Source organism: Netta rufina (assembly GCF_964035555.1).
Source record: "Netta rufina genome assembly, chromosome: 14".
Classification (NCBI taxonomy): Eukaryota; Metazoa; Chordata; class Aves; order Anseriformes; family Anatidae; genus Netta; species Netta rufina.
Genome location: NC_140137.1, coordinates 14902949 through 14926388, shown reverse-complemented (window position 1 = coordinate 14926388; position 23440 = coordinate 14902949). Strand labels below are relative to the sequence as shown.

Genomic DNA, 23440 nt, shown 5'->3' with positions numbered 1-23440 from the left:
CCCACCCCCCCCGCCCTAAACAGCTGAACATTTCTAGTTATTACATAAAGATCCATTTCAGCAAATACTCCAAATCAAGTTACGAAATACACGGTAGGTCGGTTTTCTTTGTTCCTATAAAAAGGCATGCGCTCAAAGTAGAAGATAGCTAAAGGCTTGGTTGTTTCTTCGAAGCACGACCAGATTTCTGCAGAGTTTTGTTACTAAAGCTTGCATTCCTCGTCTTCGCTGGAAGGTGTCGTGTGGGCGATGGCGGATTGCGTCTCGAATCGGTGGCCAGCTCGGCTGCCCCAGCCCTTGTGCCGCGGGGAGCTGCGGGTGCTGCATGCGAGGGGCTGGGGAAGGGGTCCAGAGGGACGGGAGGAGGGCGTGGGGGCGATGCGGGTGCCCCAAACCCGCCGGCAGGGCTGGGAGAGCCAAGCCCTGGGGTGCAGTCACTTTTCTCCTCCCGGCTTCGCCGGTCCCGGCTCCCAGGGGAGAAGGGAGGAAGGAGGGCGAGCAGCTGGGGCGCAAACCTACTTACCCTGCTGGGAAGGAGCTGGCCCATGTTCCGTGGAAAGGAAAACGCCGGGTTGCCTTTACTCACCCCTCCACGCACACACGGCCCTCCTCACCTGGGGCACACGGACGCTGAACTTTTTGCCGATGGTTTAAACCCAAATTCCCCGGCCGAGGATGCCGGGAGGTGGGAAATCAGGGTGGGAGCCCCGGCGGTGAGCGAGGACCTCGATAGCAGCAAGGCAAAATCCACGGGTACATGGCGGGGGGCTCCAAGCTGCCCCCACGCCCTCCTCTTCCTCGGGGAGCTCCCAGCGGAGGCAGGGATGGAGGCGGACGACGAGTCCTATCCCAGTCCAAGGGCCGTGCCGGGCTGCGGGGCCGTGGGGGGGCCAAAAATGCCATGCAGCCCGGGGCTGGGGGGAGAGGCTTTTGCCCCGGCAGGCGCCAAATGCTGAGGTTTAGGTTCGCGGTGTCTCTTGTCTTGGTTCATGCAGAGGAAAGGGGGCCCGGCGGGTGGGGACGGCGGTGGGGTGCTTGCGGGCGCCGGCGGGGCCGTTGGGTGTGTGCGGTGAGAAGCGAGGGGTTGTTCCAGCGGGAACCAAGCAGCAGAGCCAACAGCCAAAGTCCCGTCGGGGGAGTCGGAGGGGTCTCACATCCCGGGCACTCAGTCAGTGACAAACCCGACACGGGCCGGGCCGCGCTTCAGCTGCAAAACACCGAGGGGCAGAGCAGGATTTTGCTTCGGCCACCCCTTTGAGCGGAGCATCCCGCTCCCACCACCCTCTCCTCGCCATCCCGCACCCCGTGGGGCAAAATCCCACTTTTTTTGCCCCTAGGGTGCCCCGAGGACCCCATACCCTCCCTGCCCCATGCCCGGAGCCTCACAGGCTTACTGCGGTAGGACGGAGGGCGCGCCGGATCTGTGGAAGTGGACGATTTGCCATTTTCCGTCGCGGCGGTGCCAGATGCGGGTCTCCTCGGACTGGGCCGTGCGGGGGATGCCCCCCGCGTCCACGTACTGCGTGATGCGGATGTAGGCGATGCAGGCCGACTCGTCCCCCATCAGGTGGATGTGGGGGTTCAGGATCGTCGTGTGCACGGGTTTGCTGTTCCGGGACCACACTGGAAAGGGGACAAGGAGAGGGGGGCTTTGGGTGGCTCCTCGATTTGGGAAGGGGAGATCTTGGGGTTAGGCTGAGTAAATGGTGGACTCAAGATGGGTTCCCCTAGAAACCCTCTAAGCAAACAGCCCCTCGGCACTTCAGCATGGCCCTAGCAGGCTCGATTCACCTCCTGCTGGGATCTCCCAGCTCAGGGGTGCTCCCAAAGCCACCCGTATCCTCCTCTCCCCAGCGAGCTGCTGGAGGTCAAGGCGCAGACGGGCCCTGGGAGGTGGGAAGGGTCCCTCGGGGGAAAGGGGTTGGGAAAGGGGCTGCTTACGGTTTTCAAAGTAGAATCGGTGGAAATCCAGGCCTTCCACGAGGTTTCCCAGAGCCTCAGGCTCGAAGGCAGTCATCCCGGGGTCACACATCTTCCTGGAGAGGAGGAAGGGGAGAGGAGGGGAGAGGTTATCGCACTGCTCCTAGCACAGCAGCCTTCCTTGGTCCTCAGGCAGAAGCCAGACCTGGTCCTGGCCCTGCAGAAAGCCCCCCACCCTCAGCTCCAGCCCTCCAACTTCACCAGGACCCCACTGAGATGAGGCAAATCCTCCCTCAGCCACCACCTCCTGTTAAACCTCCCAAGGTGCTGCCGCCTTCTTTGTAAGTGGCGAGAGAAAAACAGCAGCGAAAAACCAATTCCCTCTGCTCTGTATCAACATATCCCCGCTGCTGTCCTCTGGGGCAGGGATGAGGACCTGCACTCGCTCAGAAACAGCTAATTAAATCGGCCCTGGACAAGGAAGAAACATCTTGTGAGGAGCAGCAGCTCTGCGAGCAGAAAGCAGGGCTGCTTCCAAGCTGCCTGGGGCAGTCCGGGCGTAATGGACACGGCGGATGTGATGTTCCTTCTGCCTCCATAAATCACATTTACAGTTATTCATCTTTCTGCAAAAGCAGAAAATGGGCTCCTCCATGCTAAGCAGAGCAGAGCTGCGGTCACAGCGGTGTGGCAAGGTTTGGGAACTGAAGTCCCCTGCGTGTCCTGGATGGTCTCCGTGCCCTAATACCACATCAGCCCGGTCACCCTGCTCACGGCAGTGGTTGAACCACGAGGTTTGTGCTGTCGTGGGGGGCACGAACCCCTCAGCACCCGCTCCAGGATGCTGAGCCCAGCCCAGAACCAACACACTCACGTGTAGGACTCAAAGTCGCCGTTGCTTATTGCTTCAATCAGCTGCTCTGTCACCTTAATGATTTCTTGCTTCCTCACTGTCGGCGTAAAGGAAAATAAAAAGGGAAGAAAAGCCACAACACCCATGTTACATTATCTGTCAAATATTTTTGCCCCCTCTGTGGCCGGCCCGGCTCCCAGCCCCTGCACCCTGCACCCCAGGATGGGATGTGCAACCCTGGGCATATTCTTTGCCAAATCAGTGCCATACCTGATTTAATTTAATTTAATTTAATTATTTTTTTAACTGTGGCTAATGAAAGGACGTGCCAAGAGTCACTCCTAGAGGAGAGGGACCCAGTCCCTGCCCTGAGCATCACCCCTCGCGGTGCCACTCTCGCCCTGCCCCATGTCCCATTAGTGCCAGGCCCAAGCCCGCCTTGGTTTGTGCTGGGATCACTTCTTCGAGCAACTTTGCAAATTAGCACCGATAAATTATTCCCTGGGTTATTCTTAGAAAGCTGGCTCGGGCAGGCAGGCGACAGGGATTTCCCTGGAGGCATTTCCCCAAGGGCTGTTGGCCTGGGAGCAGCCGGGAGCCCAGCGGGAGCGCAGGAGGTCCCGTGGGGACCAGCCGTGCCAGGCATCTCCATGACATTTCAGGGAGCTTCCACATTTTTGGGAGCCCTCTCTGCTCTCCAGCACTGTCCTGATCACTCCTTGCAGTCAGATAAACCACCTGTGCTGGCATTTCACTCTGAAGGAGAGGAGAAAGCCACTTCTGGATGGCCCTGGGGTTCCCTCCGGCACAGGGCTAACGACCCCGGGGTGCCCCTACCCACCTCCCTCGTGCCCCCGCCGGTACCTTTGGTGTCTTCATCCTCGATGGTGGTGTTGGTGCTCTCCGACGATTCCTGAGCAAAGAACAGAGAGGAGACGGGGCACGGTGAGCCCGGTCTTCACCCGGCGCGAGAAGGAGCTCGTGTGTCCGACAGCCCCCCGAGTCCGACCCCACAGCGCCCGGCTGTGCGCACGGCCGGCGACCCAGGGCAGCGCCAGCAGGTCCAACCCGGCCTCAACCTCAGCTCTATCGCACCGCAGAGCCCCCCCCCGGCCCCCTGCCCCCGGAGCCGAGGGCACGAGGGCTGGGCTGGGGAGGGTCTCGCAGGGACGGCGCTGCCTTTTCCTACCGGCGCCTGCGGGGACAGAGACGGGGCAGGTCCGGGGTGGCCTGGCGGGGTGCTAGGAGGGGCAGGGAGAGGGGCTGTGCAGGGGTGGAAGACACCATGTTGACTGTACGAGAGAGAGAGAGAGAGAGAGAGATGTACGAATTCACAGCAAGGAGGAGCTGGGATGAGAAAGAGGGGGACTGTGCAGGAGTGAGAGAGACCACACTGACCGCAGAGTAGGGAGAGAAATGTACAATACAACAGAGTGCTTCCAAGACCCACATGGACCACCGAAGGCTGAGACACAGCTCTTTCCATCAACGGCTGAGCGAACTACACAGATTTGGGGTGTGTGTTGGGGGGGGGGGGGGTCCTGACCCCCCCGTCTCTCTCCAGGAGCCCCATCAAGGCGACTCTGCTAGCGGAGCTAGAGCAATGGCTCTGCGAGCTCTTCCCAGCAGAGCCTTGCTGATGTATTACCCAGAATACCCCGATGGAGGTTGGCAAGGTGTCCCATGACCATACAGTCCCCGCAGAGGCATGGAAGGTGTTTCTCCAAGGCTCCTTGGACCGATGCAGCCTGCAGACCTGAGTCAGGAGAACTGGGAGAAACGGCATGAGAACCCATCAGCAAGACACCCAGGGCTGGCTTCCCACCAGCTGGCGGCCAGCGAGTGCCTGCACCAACCCTGTGAATGGGGTTTGTGGGTGATACGGCTTTGAGGATGTTCCCTCCAACCCCGCTGTCCCTTCTTCCCTACCCCGAGGTAACTTCCAAAAACGGGGGGAGGCTGGAACATGTGGAGAGGCCCAGCAATATCAGCATTGAGGAAGACGAAGGACACTCACCATTAACTGAACGCTGGAACTGGACTTTCTTTTCTGGAAAAACAAGGAGAAGAGATGGAACAGGAAGAGACACAGAGTGAGAAAGGCAGAGAGCAGCACGTGAGAGGCAGCAGCTCCTGAGCCGCCCTCCGTGGTCCTCCTGGAGGGGCGAGCGAGAGGCGCGGGGGCCAACCTGCTGCTCCTGGGGCTGTGCCGGCTCCCACCCGCCTTCCTGCTGGCACCCTGCCTCTCCTGGCCTGCCACTGCCTCCGTTGCTGCTCACCCCAAGGACCTGGTTAGGCTGAGAGGCTGCTAGGAGTAGGTGGCCGCCCTGGTGGCTTTGTGCCCAGGCCACCAGGCTGGTGGGAGCACCAAACGGGAGGCTCACCGACTGGGGCTGCCCTGGGCGCATCTGCCCGTGCCGCTGGCTGCTGTGCTCACCCAGTTGAGCTGCATCCCTTTGGACCTAGGGTTTCCTCCAGCACCAAGCCGGCTGCTCTAAAGCCAGTGTGACTACGGCTGCATGGCCCTGCAGGGCAGAGTGCCACACGGGGAGCTGTCCTGGTGCCTGGGATCGAGCCACGTCTCCTCCAAGGAGAAGCTCCTACTCATGCACATTTATCTCCATCCTCGACCTCTCCCACTAGGCTTTGGGTAAGAGCCCATAGCCAGCTTTCTGCCTGCAGTCCCCAACCCCTCCTGGATGCTCCTTCCTGTCCGTGCTCCTTTCCCCTCTCCACAGGGCACCGAGGGCCGTGCGCCCTGGCCTCGTGCCCTTTCCTCTCCTCCAGCTCCCCGGGGACAAACCCCAGCTGGCGACGGGAGGCACCGAGGCAGGAACTAGAAGCTGCGGTGCCAAATCTGGAGCATTTTGCCAGCACCTATAAAAGGCACCGCTCCTGCCTGCCCCACCAGGGGAAGAGCAAGCCCTGCGCAAACCTCTCAGAAAAAAAAAAAAAAAAAAAAAAAAAAACAAGTGGGGACCCCTGAGGGCGTACGGATGGGCTGGGGCGTAGGGGCTGCTCACATCCACCCCCTTGATATCCTGGGGGGCTCCCACCAGCATCACCACCGAGGCTCTCCCCTCCTTCGCTGGGCCCTGCGTAAATCCTCAGCCCTCCTTCTCCAGGGAAGCCGCTGTCCCACAGGGCAGGGCGAGCTGCCGAGCTTCAGGAGGGACCCCCGGGGGGGAGCCGGAGGAGCTGCAGGACGGGCTCCCAGCCTCTGCTAACCAAGGACATGACACGGGGCAGTAAACTGCAGAAGTTTCAGACGCGACAGAATGCAACACAAAGCAGCGACCGCGTCGGGTCGGGACGTACAGTAACAGGATGCGACACGGGGCAGTGAGCTCATTAATTTAGGACGGGACAGGATGCGACATGGGGCAGTGATTCCATTAGTTTACGATGTGACGAGATGGGACACTACACAGGGCAGTGAAGGTATCGGAGCTGCTGGGACCAGCAGACCTCCCGGAGACCCCCGAGCAGGGGCGGAGAGGAATTTCTGGTCCCGTGAATGCTTTCTGTAAGGGGAACCTCCCCAGGAGGGTGCTTGGAGGCAGGGAGGTGCCTGCTCCCTCGGGGAAGGCCAGCACAGGAGGTTTCTCCGGGTGGGGACAACTCTTCCCACATCGAACCATGCGTCATGCTGACCCCAGCCCTGCTCTCCACGCAGGCAGCACCCTTCCCCTTCCCTCCCCAGCTGCCCACCCCCATTCACGCACGTTTCCAGGCTCCTGCCCGGCTTTCCCAGCAAGGTGGAAAGGAACAAACAGCACCCGGCGATGCCCTGGCATCCTCCAGGTGCCCACGGTGGCCACCAGAGCCTCTCCAGCAGCAGCCCGCCCCCCTTGGCCCTCTGTTTTTCCCCCCGTGAGGGGGTTACGCTGCACGTCCCCCCCAGGCTGAGCAGGAGGAGGTGGGGATGGTAACGCTGGAGGTGCCCAACACCACAGCTTGTGGGGAATGAGCCTTGCTCGGCTTTGTCTTCTCCTCCTCCACGCTCTGCAGAGCCTCTCCAGCCGCCAATGCTGAAAAAAGCAGCTGGTGGTTGCTGTCCCCTGTGCTCCAGCAGCTCGCACCGAGCCACCTCTGCCCGGGGGATCCCTGCTCCGGCGGTGCAGAGCAGCAGGGGAAGGCTGGCAGGGCTGGCAGCTGGCTTCTGGTGGCTCCCCTGGAGGCTGTCCCCTCTGTGCCAGCGCCGCAGTGCCGGACCTGCAGTGCTGTCCTGGAAGGCACGCGGCACCCCGACACCGCGGCACAAGGCAACGTCCCCTGGGAGCAATGCAGCCCAGCAGCTTCGTGTTGCAGCACAAGGCTGCAGGGCCACAATGGGGGTGTGTGCGTGGAGCTGGGCCCTGCTCTGGAGGGTTTTCCGTGGTCTCAGACCTTGTGGGTTTGACTTTTGGGCAAAGGAAGGAAGAAACCAGCCGAGGGCTCTGCCCTTCCCGAACCCTGCACCCCTCACAATCCAACAGCAGGGTCCTGACAAAAGGGACGGAGGAAAAAAAAAAACTGGCTGTGCTGCAATCAGGGTCCTGAAGCTGTGCCTCCCACCTTGCATCCCTGCCCTGGGCTGTGGGGATGTGAACACACAAGTTCTTTGCTGTTTGTGTCCGTGGAGGCACAGGTAAGGAGAGGAGGACCTCCACGTGGGCCATGCCTCCCGCAGAAGGGTGGCAGCTCGCTAATCCCAGCTCTCCTTGCTGCCAGCAGGATTCCCCTGCCTCCAGGAGCCACCTGGTCCTGGAGAAGAGCTGTGGCAACCCGAGGGCTCTGCAGCCCTCCGAGCACCGGCTGCTTTCCAGCACATCGCCGAGCTGGAGCGCTCCTTCGCTCTGTCTGCAGTGGGCACAGGGGGCTGGGAGCAGCACCAGGAGGGTTAAACACACCCGTGTGCCACCCGGGGACAGGACAGAGCTGGGGGACAGCCTGGCCCAGCCCCACCACCTCCAGCAGCAGGACCACAACGGGATGGGGGAGATGTGGCCACCACCGCACGGCTGCCAGCAGCCTGAAGCCACGGCCTGAAGCCACTCTCCTGCTGCTGGCTGCAGCTCCAGCCCCTTCCCTTGCTGCACTGCAAAGCCTCCACGCTGCTCCGCTGGCCCGGGGACACGCTGGTGGCCCGGGGACACGCGGGGACAGCTGTGCCAACAGCCGCCCTTCAGAGCGCACGGTGCCACGGGGACCCCACCGCCGGCACGGGAGCGCAGGGGCGGGCAGGAGGGGGCTTACCTTCACGCCGTCATTCTTCTTGTTGCCACCGCTCTTGCCTCCTGGAGAGAGGAGGAAGGAGGTCAGGAGAGCCAGGCAGGGCACCAGGACCAGGAGGCCGAGGATCAGCAGCATGGTGCCGGGCGGCAGAGCCCCGCGGGTCTCCTCCTCTCTCCAGCCGCCTCCGGCACGGCCCCAGGAGCTCAGGGGTGACCCCGGTAGCACCGTCCAGTCCTTCTGGGGTGCCTCTCCACGAGGGACATGACCGTCCCCGAACGTCACGCCGAGTCCGTGGGGTGCCTCGCACGGGGAGCCCGCGGGCGGGCTGCTCCCCGGGGTGCTGGCGGCGCGGCGCTGGAATGGGCCGCCCGCCTGCCGCCCTCTAATTTTAGCCCCATGCTGCCGGGATCATGTGCTGCCGGCCTGCCGGCCCGACAGCTGCAGCCCACATTTTGACAATGATGAAAAGCAGACGCCTTCCCCGCTGCCCACCTCCGGCTGCCGGCCGTGCCCCGGCCCCCACCCCCAGGGCTGTGCCGGGCACCCCAGGGCACCCACGGGTGGGAGCAGCCCCACGCCGGGTGCTGTCACCCAGCTGGGGTGGGTGGCGGGGACAGGCAGCCCCCGGGCTGTGCGGGATGGCAGGGTTTGGAGGGAAGTTTTTGAATTTCCTGCCCTTTGATGTTTTGCGCCTGCCGGTAACCGGATCCCCCCCAGCTGCCGGACTCCTCCGGCCCCGCACACGCTGCCCACAAGTGCTAAATCTGTCAGCACGATCCCCCCGCGACAAATGCGGATGCCAGCCCCTTCCAGGGACCTCTCCATCTCCCCCGGTGAGCCCCCATCTCCCCCTGCCCACCCTGACACCCAGCTCCTGGGCACCTCAGCCAAGCTCCCCCAAAAGCTGATGCCAAGCCCACCATGCCGTGCTGTGCCAAGGCCTCTCCTGGTGCAGGGGCTGGGCTGCCACGCTCTGTCCCTGTCCCTGCGTCTCCGTGCAGCCTGGGGGATGTGGGATGCAGGGAGAGTGCGTGTCCCTGTGGGATCTGTGCCCTCCTGCCTCAGGAGGGCAAAGCAGGAGGGACAGGAGGGACCCTGCTGCCGCAGTGGCACCTGGAGACGTGTCGAGCACTCACCCGGTGCGGAGGATGTTGTCTCTGAGGCTCTTTTCCCTGCACCACAAACATCTCCAGGAGGGCACAAAAGCAGCTGCCTCCATCCCTCGCCACCCCCAGCACCCACATCACCGCCAGGGCACAAGCAATTTGAGTGGGCACACACCAACCCCAGATCCTAAACCCTCCAGGGAGCCTCAGACGGAGACCTTACCCTCTGCCACCCCAGCACCCACCCCATAGGGGCTGGGCGACCCGGCCCTGGCCTTACAACCTCCCCCCACCCCACAGAGCACCCGGCTGCACCCACGGCCCCACTGAGAGCTGGGGGCAAAGCCACATCCCCATGGCACCCATGGGCCTGCCCTGGGTGCTGGCACAGGGCGAGGAGAGGAGCCCGGAGACGGCACCTACCGGAGAAGTTCCTGGTGGCCAGCATGGTGGTGAGGATGGCTCCCTGAAACACACGGAAGCAGAAGGGAAGGGGGTGCAGGGCCCTGAACACCGGGTCCCCATGCCCCCAGCCCCGCGTGTCACCTGTCCCCCTGCTAATATTCTCCTCCTGCTATCAGAAGCAGCCCTCGGTACCCAGCTCCTTATCCCCAACATTGGGTTGCGTTCTCCAAAACCTCCTTCCATCGAAGATTAAAGGGGTATTAAATAACCCGGGGCACATTTTGGCCTCATTCTGCCCCGCTCTCAGCCCAGGCTCCATCGGCCAGCAGCAGCAGAGAGGGATTTAATTGCACTGAGAGCAGTGGGGCAGGGGCTTCTCAAGGAAGCCGTGCAAAGAAAACATCCAGAAAAACTCCCCCCTTCTCCGGCTGACTCAACTAACTAGTTGCTCAGCGGGTAATGAGATTACTTAGGACTAATTGCCTACAGTAATGGATTACTATTTGGGAGTGTACGCCTGAACTAATTCGATTACCTGTCTAGCTGGAAAGTAATAATAGTTTATAGCCGGGTTCTTTCCCTGATAATCACGTTAGTAGCCTGCAGCTGCCCTGCTCTGTGCCACGCTGCGCTCAGGCTGGGATGCTGGTGGGTCTGGTACAGATCCGTGCTGTCCCCGGCTGGGGAGGCTGTGGGAAGGGGTCGTGGCACTGGTCTGGAGGGGAGATTTGCTTCTCCAGAGCCTCCTGAAGCCCCTTGGTGGGGGACCTGGCTGGGTGGGGAGATGGAGAGCTCAGAGCTGTAAGCCTGTGGGGCTGCTGGACTGCGTGGGCCAGGGGGTTTTGCCCCAAATCTGGGAGACTTTGCTCCTTGGCTGCAGCGTGGCTTGGCCCAGGGCTCTCACTACACCCCTGGGATCCCTGGCTTGCCAAAAAGAGGGACCCTTTTGTGCTGTCACCAGCAGGAATGTCCTTGTCCTGGTGTCCAGCACAGCCTCACCCTGTGGCTCAGTGCTTTGCTTCACCACAGCTTTCCTCTGAGCCCTGGGGAAGCCCAGCCTGGTGCCACCACCCCACCCCACCTCCCGTCTCTCCTTCACAGCGGGATCCCCAAATCTCCATCAGCGCCGTGCTGCCGACCCACAGACCCCACCCTGCCCTTCCCCACTCGGCGAACACCCCCCGGGGACCCTCCCATGCATTTTGCAGCCGACTCGGAGAGGAGAGAGCGTGAGTTACCTTTAGCTTCCTCCGGGCATTGAACTTCTTCAGGCAGTCCACCGTCTCCTGCCTGTGCATGCATGAGGCCACGGTGGCACGGTGCTGGGAGGAGAAAGAAGCTGCTTAGGGCAGGCACGGAGTGCAGGATCCCGCTGCAAACCCCGTGCCCCCAAAACCTTCAGCCCCTGGGGGTCAGTGCCGCCCGGCTCACCGATATCCAGGGGTGCTTCAGAGCCTCCGCTGCCGTGATGCGCTTGGAGGGGTTTATGGTCAGCATCTTGTTGATGAGATCTTTCGCTTCGGGAGTGACCGTGTCCCATTCAGGGGAGGGGAACTGCCGAGCAAAGGGGCCAGGGTGAGAGGCAGCAGGGAGCAGGAGAACTTTTGCAATTGGGCTGGTTCTCCTGAAAACTTTCCTCCAACCCTGTCCCAGCTGGAGCCCTGGGGAGCAGGGCTGGGAGGAGGAAGATTGAGGGCAAGAGCTGCAAAGTGGGCCTGAAACACACCGCTGTGTGCACCTGGGCAAGGCATCCCAGTCAAATCGCTGTGACCAGAGCAAAGAAACTCGCCCCCATCTATCCAAACTCCTCCCTACGGCTCTCCTGGGGCAGCAGAGTGGGGACAGCAGGAGGACAGAGGGGCAGGGGAGGGGGCAGCGAGACAAACGCACTCACATCGTACGCCCCGGCCTTGATCTGCTGGTACAGGCGGTGCTGGTCTTCATCCCAGAAGGGCGGGTACCCCACCAGCAGGATGTACAGGATGACGCCTGCCCGGGGAGGAGATGTGGGGTCAGTGCCGTGCCAGACCGGCAGCCTGTGGTGTCCCACGCTGCCCAGTCCGCTCCCCAAATTTCGGCCCCAGTCGAACTCACCGCAAGCCCACAGGTCCACGGCTTTGCCATAGGGATCCTTGCGGAGCACCTCGGGGGAGAGGTATCCCGGGGTGCCAGCGAAACCTGGGACAGACAGCTTGTGACATGCCTTGCAGACAGCCAGCATCCCCGTACAGCCGCTTCCAGAGCCGCGAGCACAGCCCGCAGCATCCCGGTGGCACGGGCATCCCCCTCCAAAAACACCCCCAGCTCCCGGGAGCAGAGCAAGCAGCAAGAGCACCATCACCCCAGGACGGTGCACAAACTCGGGGTGCTCTGATGTGCCCCCCAGCTCTTGGAAGAGGCTTTCCTCACCCCTGCCATGGGGCTGTCTGCCTCAGCAGGACACCTGGTGACGCACCGAGCTCCCACCGAGCTGTGTGCACATGGGCACAGGGCTGCTCCCAGCGGCACAGCAGGAGCCACTGAACCCCTCCCAGACTGCTGGGCTCTCCTTCACCACCCCCGGGGATGCTCGCCCCTCCTGGGGCAGCCTTGGTGGTCCCACCGACCGAACACGAGGGAGGGCTGGGGGGAAACTTGCATCCGACGCTCACCGAACCAGGCTTGCTGGTCCCCCTCCACCTCGATGGCGAGGCCGAAGTCAGCCAGCTTGACGGCGGCTCCCTTCAGCTTGGAGGCCAGCAGCAGGTTCTCGGGCTGCAGGAGGAGGGGAAGGTTGCAGAGGAGCAGAAAGGACCCGGGGGCTCTGCTGTGCTGGGGTGGGGGTTCCCAGAGCAGCTCCCAGTGCTTTGGGGAGCCGTGTGTCCCATTGAGCACCCTCCTTAGAGGGCCACGGACTCCCAGGACCTCTCTGCCCCCTCTCCCTTTGGGTGTTTCACCCCAGAGCTGCTGTTTGCTCTGCAGCTTTCCGTTAGCTTTTGGGGCCCCCACGCCCATCCCACGGGCCCTTCCCCTGCAGCTCGTACCTTCAGGTCCCGGTGGACCACCCCCATCTGGTGGCAGTGCAGGACAGCCTCCAGGATCTGCTGGATGCAGTGGCTGCAGAAGAGAGAGGAGAAAGCTCACATAGGTGTCTGGAGAGGCACATTTTCCTTAGCTGCATCTGCAGGGCTGCATTTCCTCCCCTCACCCTTCTCCCCATCACTTCAGTGCCCATCTCCACCATGTGCCACACGCTGGTGGTCACCCAGGTGCTGGTGGTGACCCCTCCAGGGGCTGCTGGACACCCAAGCAGGGTGCTGGGATGGTGTGTGCACCCATGGGCTCCCCAGAAGTGACACCAGCGAGCTGGGGACCAGCGGGGAGGACACCACACGTGCCCAGGTTCGGTCTCCAGACAGGGGCAGAGCAGCTGATGCTCACTTCAGCCCCATTTCCCCAGCCCCATGTGAGGCTGGTGGCTCGTGCTGTGTCTGTTTGCTGTATGTCCAGGCCATTAAAGCCTGGCTCGGCTGCGTGCGTGAGAAAGGAAGGGGAAAAGGATGAGGCAATGATCACTTCTGTTCCCAACCAGCTGTCTGCGAGGCAGAAGGCCTTCATTTACATGTATTTTATTTTATTTGGATGACGTTAATCAGAGGATGGGTTGTAAGCGGATCCAGCGCAGGCTGCCCATTTAATAAGATCACTTTCTGCCTAGAAATGGGGAATATTTCCACGCAGCCAGGAGCAGCACGGAGCTTACCACCCCCTTGGCCATTTGTATGGACGATGCCCCACGCACGGGGCACAGCCGAGGCTGCACCAGGAGCTCTCTGAGGCCGTGTGGGTGAGCACAGCCAGACTGAAACCCCTCGAGGAGAGTCCTGGCCCCCTCGCCGAGCTGAGAGGTTCCTGGTTCCCGTTCCCTGCAGGAGCACCGTGTGTCTGGGAGCCCTGACTGCTCCTCCTTGCGCTTTCATACGGCGAGTGCCAGAGCACTGCTTGCAGATGGCTCTGGTGCAGCTGCAGGGAGGAGGATGCCAGCCCCAGGCTGGGTGCAGGCACCAGCCCTGCGGTAACACACACAGCTCTTGGCGCAGGAGCCGAGTTAAAACCAGCTTTTTTTTTGCTTTTTTTTTGCTTTTTTTTTTTGGCTCTCCACATCTGGTTTATCAGCAAGCTCTGCAGGGCGGCTGTGGAACAGCTCTCAGCACAGAGGGAGCCTGTCCTGCAGCAAGCCGGGTGCGTAATGCCCTGGGAAGGGGCAGCGATAGGGAAAGGGGACCCCTCCTGTCCCCTCCCTGCCCAACACGTCCTTGCTCACCTGGCATCCGCTTCGCTGTAGTACTCCCTGGCCACGATGTCCTCAAACAGCTCCCCACCGGTGACCCTGCGGGAGGACAGGGGGGTCACAGCGGGCACGCAGGGGGGCTGGGTCGATTTACAGCATGCTCAGCCCTAGAAAACCCTCCCCAAAGTGCTGCTGTCTGTGCACAGGGGGAGAGGGACGGGGGGCATGGCATGGATTGGGATAGGATAGGATAGGATAGGATAGGATAGGATAGGATAGGATAGGATAGGATAGGATAGGATAGGATAGGGGACCCCAAACCTCCCCGTTCCCACCCCATGCGCCCCCCAGAAAGCCGTGAGCGAGCTGGTGTCAGCAGAGCTCAGGGTGAGGGGCAGGGGGCGCAGGGCACACGGCCTCGGGGGCAGCCCGCAGCGGCCGTGGGGTCAGGAGCTGCATTCAGCCAGCACTCACAGGTCGAATATCAGGTAGTGGTGGCCCTCTTCGGAGATGCTGTCGTGGAGCCTCACTGCGGCAGAGACAGGGGGGTTACGGAGCGCCCGGCTCCCACCCGCGCTCACCCCCCAGGACCCAGCAGGGAAGGGCAGAGCAGGGATGCTCTTCCTCCCCCTCCTCTTCTTCCCCTTGCTGCTAGCTGGGGGGGGGCTCCCGCTCGTCCAAGGGCCCCCGTGGTGCAAGGCTCAAAGGTCACGTCCAAATCGGGGACAGCGGGGACCTGGCCCAGCTCCCGGGCAGGCTGCGGCCGCGCGCACCAGGGCTGAGGATTAAGAGAGGTGCTGGGCTGCCAAGCCCTGGCATTAACCTCGCTTTTTATTTATTTTTCCCCTCCTGGTCGCAACCTTCCTCGTCTCCTTGGGAGGGCTGTCTCTGGGGATGCCCAGGGACCACGCTCTGCCCCGTCCCCCTGCCTGGCTCCTCGCCCTGCTCCGCGGGGCGCCGGGTGCGAGCGCATCCCCTTGGGCTGAATTCTGGTTATTTAGGCTGAGCTCCCTGCTCCTGGCTTCGCAGGCAGACACGCAGCGAGGGGAAAGGTGCAGAAATATGTAGGACAGGCAGACAGGCGGGTGAGTAGATCAGGCTGGTGTCCTCTGCTCCCCACCACACCCCGCTTTGCCCTGGGGCCACCTCCTCACGGCTCCCCGATCCTGCTGTCACCACCTCTGGGGTCTGAATTGGGAAACCAGGGAGGAAAACAAAATGCTCAGGGGAACGCTGCTGCAGGAGGGTTTGCTCCCAGCCTGGTTCACCCCAGCTAGGTCCCTCCTGTGGCACTGAGCGCTGCTCATCCCGTTCACGGCTCATTCTTCCCTACGGCCCCCGCAGACGTTCGCTGCCCTGTGCTCCGCCACCTGTGTTTGCTCAGCATCTCTCCCTGACACACAATCCCAGCCCCTCTGCCTTCCTGCGTCGAAACAAACACGTTTCCGCCCGTTTCATCTCATCTGAGAGGGATTTGGGGGTATTGTGCCTGGGATCCAAGAGCAATCAGAGGGGGATTAGGCGCCTTTGGTGCGGATAGGGCGCGAGCAACCACGAGCAGATGGGCCGGATACATCCCCTGCCTGGGGAAGTCCCAGAGCCCGTGGCTGCCAGGAGCCGAGGGGGTATAACGAGGAGCAGCCGCCCTAAAAATAGCCTGGTCCTACAAGCATCTGTTGCTGACCATAGTCAGAAAGAGCACAGCAGCAGCACCGCGGTGGCCAAATAGCTCCGTGTTCGGTGCCAAGAGCCGGGCTTGGGGCACAGCTTGGTACTGACCCAGATGGGGATGGGTACCCAGAGCTCCAGGAGTGGGCATAGCCAAAATTTGCCCCTCCAGCAAGCCTTCCCTCCAGGTAAAAGCACCTGGGGAAGCTGCAGCTGACCGAGCCCCATGGATTTGCTGTAGGGTCGTGGGCACCCTGTGCGCAGCCTCCCCGTGCAGCCCCTCCTGCAGGATCCCTGCACCCCCAGCTGCCCAGCACGGCTTTCCCAGGGCAGATGAGGGATGGAAATGTGCTGCAGGAAACCTGAAGAGCCAGCACAGCCCCTCAGTGCCTGGGGTCTTCTCCTTTGGGGACCACCGAGCTCCAGTTTTCCTGCACCCCCAGCAGCACTGGCTCTTCTCCCTCTTGCTTGCGCTGCTCTGTGCTGCTCAGCTCCCTCCTGCTCCCAGCTGCAAAGGCTGCAGAGCTCCCTTCCTACCCCCAGATGCCTTCCCAAAAGCTCCAGGAGCCCACCGAGGTCTGCACCTCCCGGGCTGCTGCAGGGGGAGAGGGGCTTCATCCCCAAAGGGGCCCCCAAACCAGCCCCGGGCGCCGGCAGCTTGCATCAGCATCGCTGTCAAGGCTGGGCTTTGGGAATTTTGCTGCATTTTTTTCCCCTCCCCTCTCTCTCTCTCTCTCTCTCTCTCTCTCCTTCTGGCCTATTTTTGTCTTTTGCAGGGGCTCGGGAGTTTTCCTGAAACAGCTTTTCCGAAGGAGGCTACTCTCAGATGGACGGCCGGTGGGAAAGTCTTCGCTTCCCCCCCGCCATCGCTCCTCCCACGCCCCGCTCTGCTGCTGCTGCTCGGAGCTGGAGCCGCTTTTTGGAGCAGGCAGAGGAACACAGCATCCGAGGGGTAAAAATAGCCCCCCTGCAGCCCCGCTCCCCCCGGAGGGACGTGCGGCCAACTGGGTTAGTTGGGACCTACTTAAATCCCCCTGCGCTCGCCGGGGGCCTCTCTTTGCCTGACCCCGTTTGGAGAAGGGAGCTGGGGAGGAAGAGGAGGAAGAGGAGGGATGGGTTTTGCACCCAGACCCATGTCCCAGTGCCCCCTCTGTGCCTGGGGTGTGTTGGTGAGGAGGGGAGCAGGGTGGGCAGCAGAGCCGGGTGCCTGCGGCACGCGCTTACCGATGTTGGGGTGCTTCAGGAGGCGGCAGATCCGAGCCTCTCGTTCCAGCTTCTGGTGATCTGAAAGAAGCAGCGGCCCCGAATTAGCGGCCGGGGAAGGGAACGAGCTGCTGCCAGGTCTCGCCGGTGCTCTCGGAGGAGCTGCCAGCACAGGAAAAGTGTAGGGGGATGGAGCAGCTGGCGAGGAGCGAACCTGCCTCTTCTTTTTGTTTTGTTCTGCCTTGTTTCAAAGGGATAATGGCTGCAGGGAGGTGTTCTGCATCAGGACCTGGCAGACGTTGTCCCAGCATGGGCACAGCACCCAGCCAAGCCCTGGGCACTGCTGCTGCAGGCGTCCTGGGCGTCTTCACCTCGCCTTCTTCTCCCCATCGCCAATCCCTTTGCTGAACAAGCCCCGAGCTCCCCGCAGAGCTCTCGGAGGTGCCTGGGCGGTTGCTGCCCGCAGCCCTGCTGGGTTTGCTCGCATTCAGCCGAGCACAGACAGTCAGCACGGACCCTGCTGGCCCCCAAATCTAATAACCAAACCCCTGAAGATGGAGCAAAATTCAAGTGGCAATGGGGCCATCAGCCCCACGAATTCCCCACGCTCCCCGCGCCCCGCGCCGCTCTCCCTGCCCCGCGCTGCCTCCTCCCCGCAGCTCCGTCTGAAGGCAGTTGGTGATAGCAGGAACCCAGCAGCCGGGAGAGGCAGGGATATAATTAGGGCTGCTCGTCTCTCGGCACTCTTGCTGCTACCTTGCAAGTTCACACCCCGCAGTCTCGCTCTGCATCGAAGCAAATCTGCAGCCGCCGAGACGCGCGGGGCTGCAGCCTTCCCCAGGGCGCCCCACATCCAGCCCGTCTGCCTTGGCGTGCCTGGGCTGCGGGGACATTTCCCCCTTCAAAAACCCTTTTTGGGGTTGGTTTTTCTCCCGCTGGAGGCGATCTCCTCATGAGGAGGTCCAGCATTGCTGGTGCTGTTTGGTAAAAGCAGATTTGTTTGCTCTAAGAGGCCGGAGATCACTGGATCTCTGCATAGCCGGGGGCTCTGGGGATATTTCCAAAAGGAGCTGCTGCTCGGCCAGCAGAGCGAGGTCTCTCCAGGTGACAGAGGGACACGGAGCCATTGCAGGGCATGGCACAAACCCGAGGAGAAGACGGAGAAGGGCAGACTGCAGGGGCAGGCAGGGGACGTCCACCTCCCAAGGGGGGGTGCCCACCGCGCAACGCCGGGCGTCAGCGCCGCGCTGCTTTGGCAAGCGCTGGCTCAATTTGAGGTCAGCAAGCAGCTTGTCACCATTTTCTGCGTTTCAGTTCTGCCTTCAGAGGTGAGCAGTGGCGTCAGGGAGAGAAGCAGAGGCAGGGAGTTAATTAAAGCCTCCCGGCAGGGCGCTCGCTCTCCCAGCACCCATCCTGCGCTCCCCGGTGCACCCGGCGAGGAGGAGCCGTGGCGGGGACGTGGCAGGGGCCATCTGGTCCCCTCCGACCTCACCACCCAGCTCCTCTGCCAGATATTTGTGGCACAGGAGCTCCTGCACGGGGGCGAGGGATGGCTGGAGCGCTTGTTTGTAGGATCAGCTCAGCCTGACCCCGAGGAGCAGCCAGCACGGACCTGACAGAGCCTTGTCCCGGAGCCAGCGCTCGCCAGCGCACCCAAAATTACCCCGCAGAGGGGGTCGTGCCCATCTCCAGACTGAAATGAAGTCAAGCCCCCACCAAAGGACCCATTTCGTTTATGTGTGTACATCTATATGGGATGGGGCCCTCTCCGGGAGGTGATGCTCCCAAAATCCCTGCTGCCCAACGCCGGGGCTGTCAGCAGATCCTTGCTGCCAGGCTGTAACCACGCTTTGCTGCGACACGGTGCGTGGGGTGCTGGGGCTGCTACAGCAGGGAAATGGGGTCCTGAGCCCCGCAGGAGTCCCCAGGGACCCTGGCCCAGCCCCAAGATGTTTGTGCCTTTGGTTCCCGTCCATCAGGGAGCTCGGTATGCACTGCGGTGGGGACGGGGTGGGACGAGGGGGCTCCCACCATGGTGTAAAGGACACAAACTCCCCACTGCAAGCCCTGCCGACCCCCAAAACACCTCCAGCACCTACCTCGGGCAGACAGCTTCTTGGTGTTGATGATTTTGGCCGCATACTCTTGTCCTGCCAACACCTTCACGCATCTCCGGACGATGGAGAAAGCGCCCCTGGGGAGACAGAAGGGAGGTGAAGGGCTCCGTGGGGGCGAGGATGGGGCTTGGCCCTAATGTGCTGCGGGGTGAGGGCAGCGATGGGGATGGGGATGGGGTGGGGAAGGAGCTTTTGAGAGGGGGGAAAACACGGTGGGTGTGCCATCAGCTCCCAGGCACCACTGTCCTTGGGGACATGTGGACAGGCATATATGGACGTGGGGATGAACGCAGGATTTGCCCCTTGGCACCATCCTGGCAGAGCGCTGGCACCGTGCTCCTTTCCTCCCTCCAAGCTCTGCCTTGTCCATCACCTGGGAGAGAGCAGGCCACGATTTACCAGGAGCTCTGGCTCCCCAGGGACACCGGGGATGGATGCAGCTGTGGCACAGCCCTCAGCCACTTCACCCTGTGTGCGTGCGTCTCTCTGCGTGCTTTAGACCTCGCAAACACAGCAGCAGTTTGCAGAAGCAGGCACAAGCACTCGCTGTGGCTGCAGGCGACCGATTTAAGGTCCCCGTGGCCGCAAACCCACCGCAGCAGCAGCAGGACCATCCCCGCTGGCTGCGGGCGCCGATGCCGGGGCTGCGCACGCACCCGCAGAGCCCCGCCGAGCACAACCTTTGTACCAGGTTCCCTTTCCTGCCAAACCCCTCCGATCGCTCAAATAACAACTATCAAAAAGCAACGCCACCTCCCGCCCCACCTGCCCCCGCTCCCGCTGCACGGCGAGGAATAAAAGGCCGCGCTCGCGAGCGCGCTGCCAAGCAGCGGTGGATAATTGATTTTCCCGGTGGGGGCGGATGGAGACGGGCAATTTGGGGCTGAGTGTGATCTTTAGCAGAATAGGCGAGCGGCGGGGTGCAGGGGATGGGGCTGGGCACGCGGGAGCCCCAGCGGAGCCGCCAGCCCACGCGCCCCGTGCGGCATCGCCCGCGGCACGTGCCAGGCAGGGGCTGGGGAGAAGAAAGAGGAGACGAGCCCGGCGCTTCCCGAGCTCAGAGCCCTGCCATCTCATCCCGGCCACTGGAAGAGATGAGTTATTCACATTCCCACAGCCTGGGTGGGAGTTAACTGGAAATCAGGGGGGAAATGCTGCTTGTCCAGCCTGGGGAGACTGGAGTTGCTGCCGGCCTGGGGCTGGACGCATGGTGCCGCTCGCCGCGTCCCACCAGGAGCTCTGTGTGCACCAGGTCTGGGGGCTCCTTTCCTCCCCGTGACCCCTCTTTGCTCTTTTTTTTCCCTAAGGACACCCCGTTGCAGCGATGAGCACAGCAGGAAAACCCCATCCTGACCCAGCTCGGGGCTCTCGACCCAGCTGTAGGGTTTCACTGCGTGACCCAACGTGGGCCTGGAGGGACGCGGGTGTCCCCCCCACGGGGCAGAGGGAAGGACGGGGCTCCCACGGGGCACAGGAAAAGGTTTGTGCACCCCAGGCTGGCTGCTTGACCCCGCTGGGGGTCTCTCAGTGGCCGTGCCATGCCCACGCACACCACGCAGCCACCTCCTGCTGCTGGCTCCCAGCCCCACAGCCGCTTCCAGGGTCCCCCAGGCCAGGAGTGACCCCCGGACCCTGTCCCCATGCCCCCCCTCGGGTCCCTCCAGCCCCCACAGCGGCTCTGCCACGGGGATGCTCCACTTCCCCCTTCTTCACACCTTCCCTGCCAGCACCGGGCTGCGCTGCTGCCGCCCTCCCTCTCTTCAACACCTCCTCCTCCTCCGAGGCATTTTATCTCCTTTCTAGAGAGAAGAGTGTGGGCTGGGGATTTTTTGTTCCTCCGTAGCTTTTTTTTTTCTTTTTTTTTCTTTTTTTTTTTTTCTCCCTTTTTAATGAAAACCCTCTCCTGCAGCTCAGGGAGCCAAGGGGCTGATCGTACCGCTCGCTAATTGTCGCCAGCCTCTCCCTGAACCTGCTCCGCTGCGGGGGCGGATTCGGAGGCGCCGGAGGAGCTGCACTTTCTGTTTGTCCTACTCCGGTGGCCGTGGGCAGGATCCTCTCCCTGTCCCCCCCCCCACGCTGCCCCCGCTCCTCGCCCTGTCCCTCAGCTCCTGCGAGCTGCGGGGGCGGTTTGGGGGGAGCAGGGCAGCCCCTTGGTGGCTCGGCTTTGCCTGGGGATGCTGTGGGAGCAGGTTTTCCCCAGCAGGGACACAGGAACAGCTCCATGTCCCCTGCTTGGGACAGCCCCTTGCCTGTGTGTGCAGGATATTGTCTGTGGAGCCCCCTCCCCAGCTCTGCCCCCCATGAAGCCCCATCACCGTGCTGCCACCAGCTGCGTGGCATCATCCTAAAACCCGGCTTGTCTCTGTGCCAGGATGCTCGGGAGCTGAGGAGGTGGCAAAGAAGCAGGTTGGGCGCAGCAGCCTGGCACCCAGCACCTTTCCAAGGCCTTTTTGGGGTAGAAAACACCCCTGAGAAATGCAGGAAGCTCAGGAAGGGTGGAGGGGGCACAGCTAAGGGCTGGCAGCCAGCCGTGTGCTGGGGGTGCCCCCGCCGAGCTGGCGGGCAGCGGCTGCAGCAGCGGAGCGCGGCGTGCAGCGCCTCGTCCTGGTTTCCCTTGCCGAGCCCACGAAGCAGAAATTTCCCCATGGGAAACCACTGGGTTTTTGCAAGTGGAAACCATCCCGGTGGAAAATTCCCAACCAGCTCCGCAGCGCATTGACCAGCCCAGCGAGGGCCTGGGGTTGGGAAGGCGGCTGGGTGCTACCCGCAGCCCAGGGGGGATGCTCTGAGCTGCAGGAGCCACCGGGCTGAGCCGCTCAGCCCCTGCATCGCCTCCTGCAGCAGGGGAGCTCGGGTGGGCCAGGCTGCCCAGGGTGTGGTGCTCACAGGGCCGGGGAGCCCCGTTGCTGCTGCCTTTGCTTGTTTATTGATGAGCGTGGAGCAATGCATCTGCCCAGGTGCACCGCTGCGCTGCTGCGGGGGGCCCTGGGGTCTGGGCTCCCACCGAGCTGTCTCAGTGCCTGCCTGGCAAAGCCTCGTGCCCTGAATGCCTCCAGCAGCTGTCCTGGTCCTTCCTCATCGTGCCCAGCCTGAAAGCTCCCCTCCACGGCCCCTGCACCCCTGCCTGCCCCGCTGGGCCCAGCAGCACCCCTGCAGGCACTGCTGACCCTCCTGCGCACCCCGCAGAGCCCAGAAATGCTGAGAAACCTCTGGAAAATCAGGTCCTGAACCCAGCCGTGCCCAGCTCCTCGGGGTGTTCACATCCCCCTGCCTGCAGCACCAGCTGGGGCTGCCTCCCCAGCTGCTGCTCCCCACCAGCCCCCCGAGCAGAAGGGGATGTGTGTGCACACCAGCGCATCCCAGCACCAGGGGTCTGCCCGCCTCCGAGGAGCTGCACTTGTTTGCAGCAGCCACCTGCCCCCCCCCCCCCCACCTCATTTTGGCAGGGAACATGAGCTGCGTTCAGCCCGGCACGAAGTCCCCCCCTGCTCCAGCCTCTCGCTTTCTCCATCTTTGTCCTCTCCTTTCTCTCTCGCCCCCGTTCTGCACGCCCACGCGCGCGCGGGTGCACATTTCGGCGCAGGCTGCCCTGTGGTGCGGGGCTGCGGGGCTGGAGCAAGTTTCCATGCCTACAGACGGACATAGCTGCACATCCACCACCCAGCACCCCGCCAGCAGGCTCGGGCACCCTGCTCCCGAGACAACCCCGCGGTGCACAGGGCTCTCTCCGAGCTGCTCCGAGGGCACGCAGCCCACATTTACACGGCAGCTCCAAAAAAGAGGCACCGAAACCGAACCCGAGGCACACGCCTGTTGTTTGTGCTTCTTTTTTTTTTGTATCCTGCCACACACCAAACCACGCAGCATCCCTCTGCCCAGCACTGAGGGCATTCACAGTGCTGGGACCAGCACCCTGCACCACCCTGGGGTGCTCAGTGCCCCCCAGCACCACCCCGGCAGGCGTTCCCTGCACACGGATCCGTGCGGGCAGGCACCACGCGGTGACAGTGACACCCGCAGCCACCAAACTGAGCCCCTCCCGGCTGGGTTTCAACGTGGGGCACTCGCACACCCGGCTGGGACTGGGGATGGGGTGGGAGAATCCCAGCTCCGGCTGGGGTTCCTCCGGGGGCTGCCAGGCGGGCTGGGTCTCCTGCAGGAGTTGTCAAACCCCGGTGAATCCACGCAGAGAAATTCCCCAAAGGAATCGGAGGGGCGCCCGCCGCTTGGGCTTCCCTCCCCGGCTGTCCCGTCCCTCCTCCTGGCTGGGGAAGTTGCCGGGGGAGCCGGCAGCCTCCTCTCTCCAGAGCTGCTTTTCTCTAGGAGGAACAGCCGTCCCCTTCCCGAGCCTGAACCCGAAATGTGGCACGGGGAAAGCTGCACCCATCACCCGGCACCCCAACTCAGGAAGGGACGGAGCTGGCAGGGCTGGGGTTGGGGGACCCCTTCCTAACCTTGGTCCCCCCGCTGCTCCCTTTTTTTCTCCGTGCCCATCATCCTGCCCTGGATCCGTCCTTTCCCAGCCCTGCCGAGGCTCTGCCCCAGCCGGGGCGCATCAAAGCCCCGTCTCCAACTTACTTGCCCAGTTCCTCAAAGAGCTGGTACTCCTCGGTGAAGCGGTTGCAGGTGATGGTGGCCATCCCCGGGGGCTGGAGACGCTCCCTCCCGGTGCGGAGTTGGG

The 23440-nt window shown here is 62.7% G+C and overlaps 1 protein-coding gene across 1 annotated transcript; it reads right to left on the bottom strand.

The window, feature by feature from the left end:
• Positions 1–55: 55 nt before the first annotated feature.
• Positions 56–23399, bottom strand: CAMK2A (calcium/calmodulin dependent protein kinase II alpha; the record flags this gene model as incomplete). Its single annotated transcript, XM_084295566.1, has 19 exons — positions 56–1207; positions 1387–1623; positions 1942–2036; positions 2795–2870; positions 3638–3686; positions 4791–4823; positions 8012–8052; positions 9520–9562; positions 10740–10823; positions 10933–11055; positions 11396–11490; positions 11596–11679; positions 12153–12255; positions 12525–12597; positions 13805–13870; positions 14246–14300; positions 16664–16723; positions 18742–18836; positions 23338–23399. 18 exons carry the CDS (start codon positions 23397–23399, stop codon positions 1391–1393), a joined length of 1470 nt encoding a protein of 489 aa, XP_084151692.1. The 3' UTR covers positions 56–1207; positions 1387–1390.
• Positions 23400–23440: the final 41 nt, after the last annotated feature.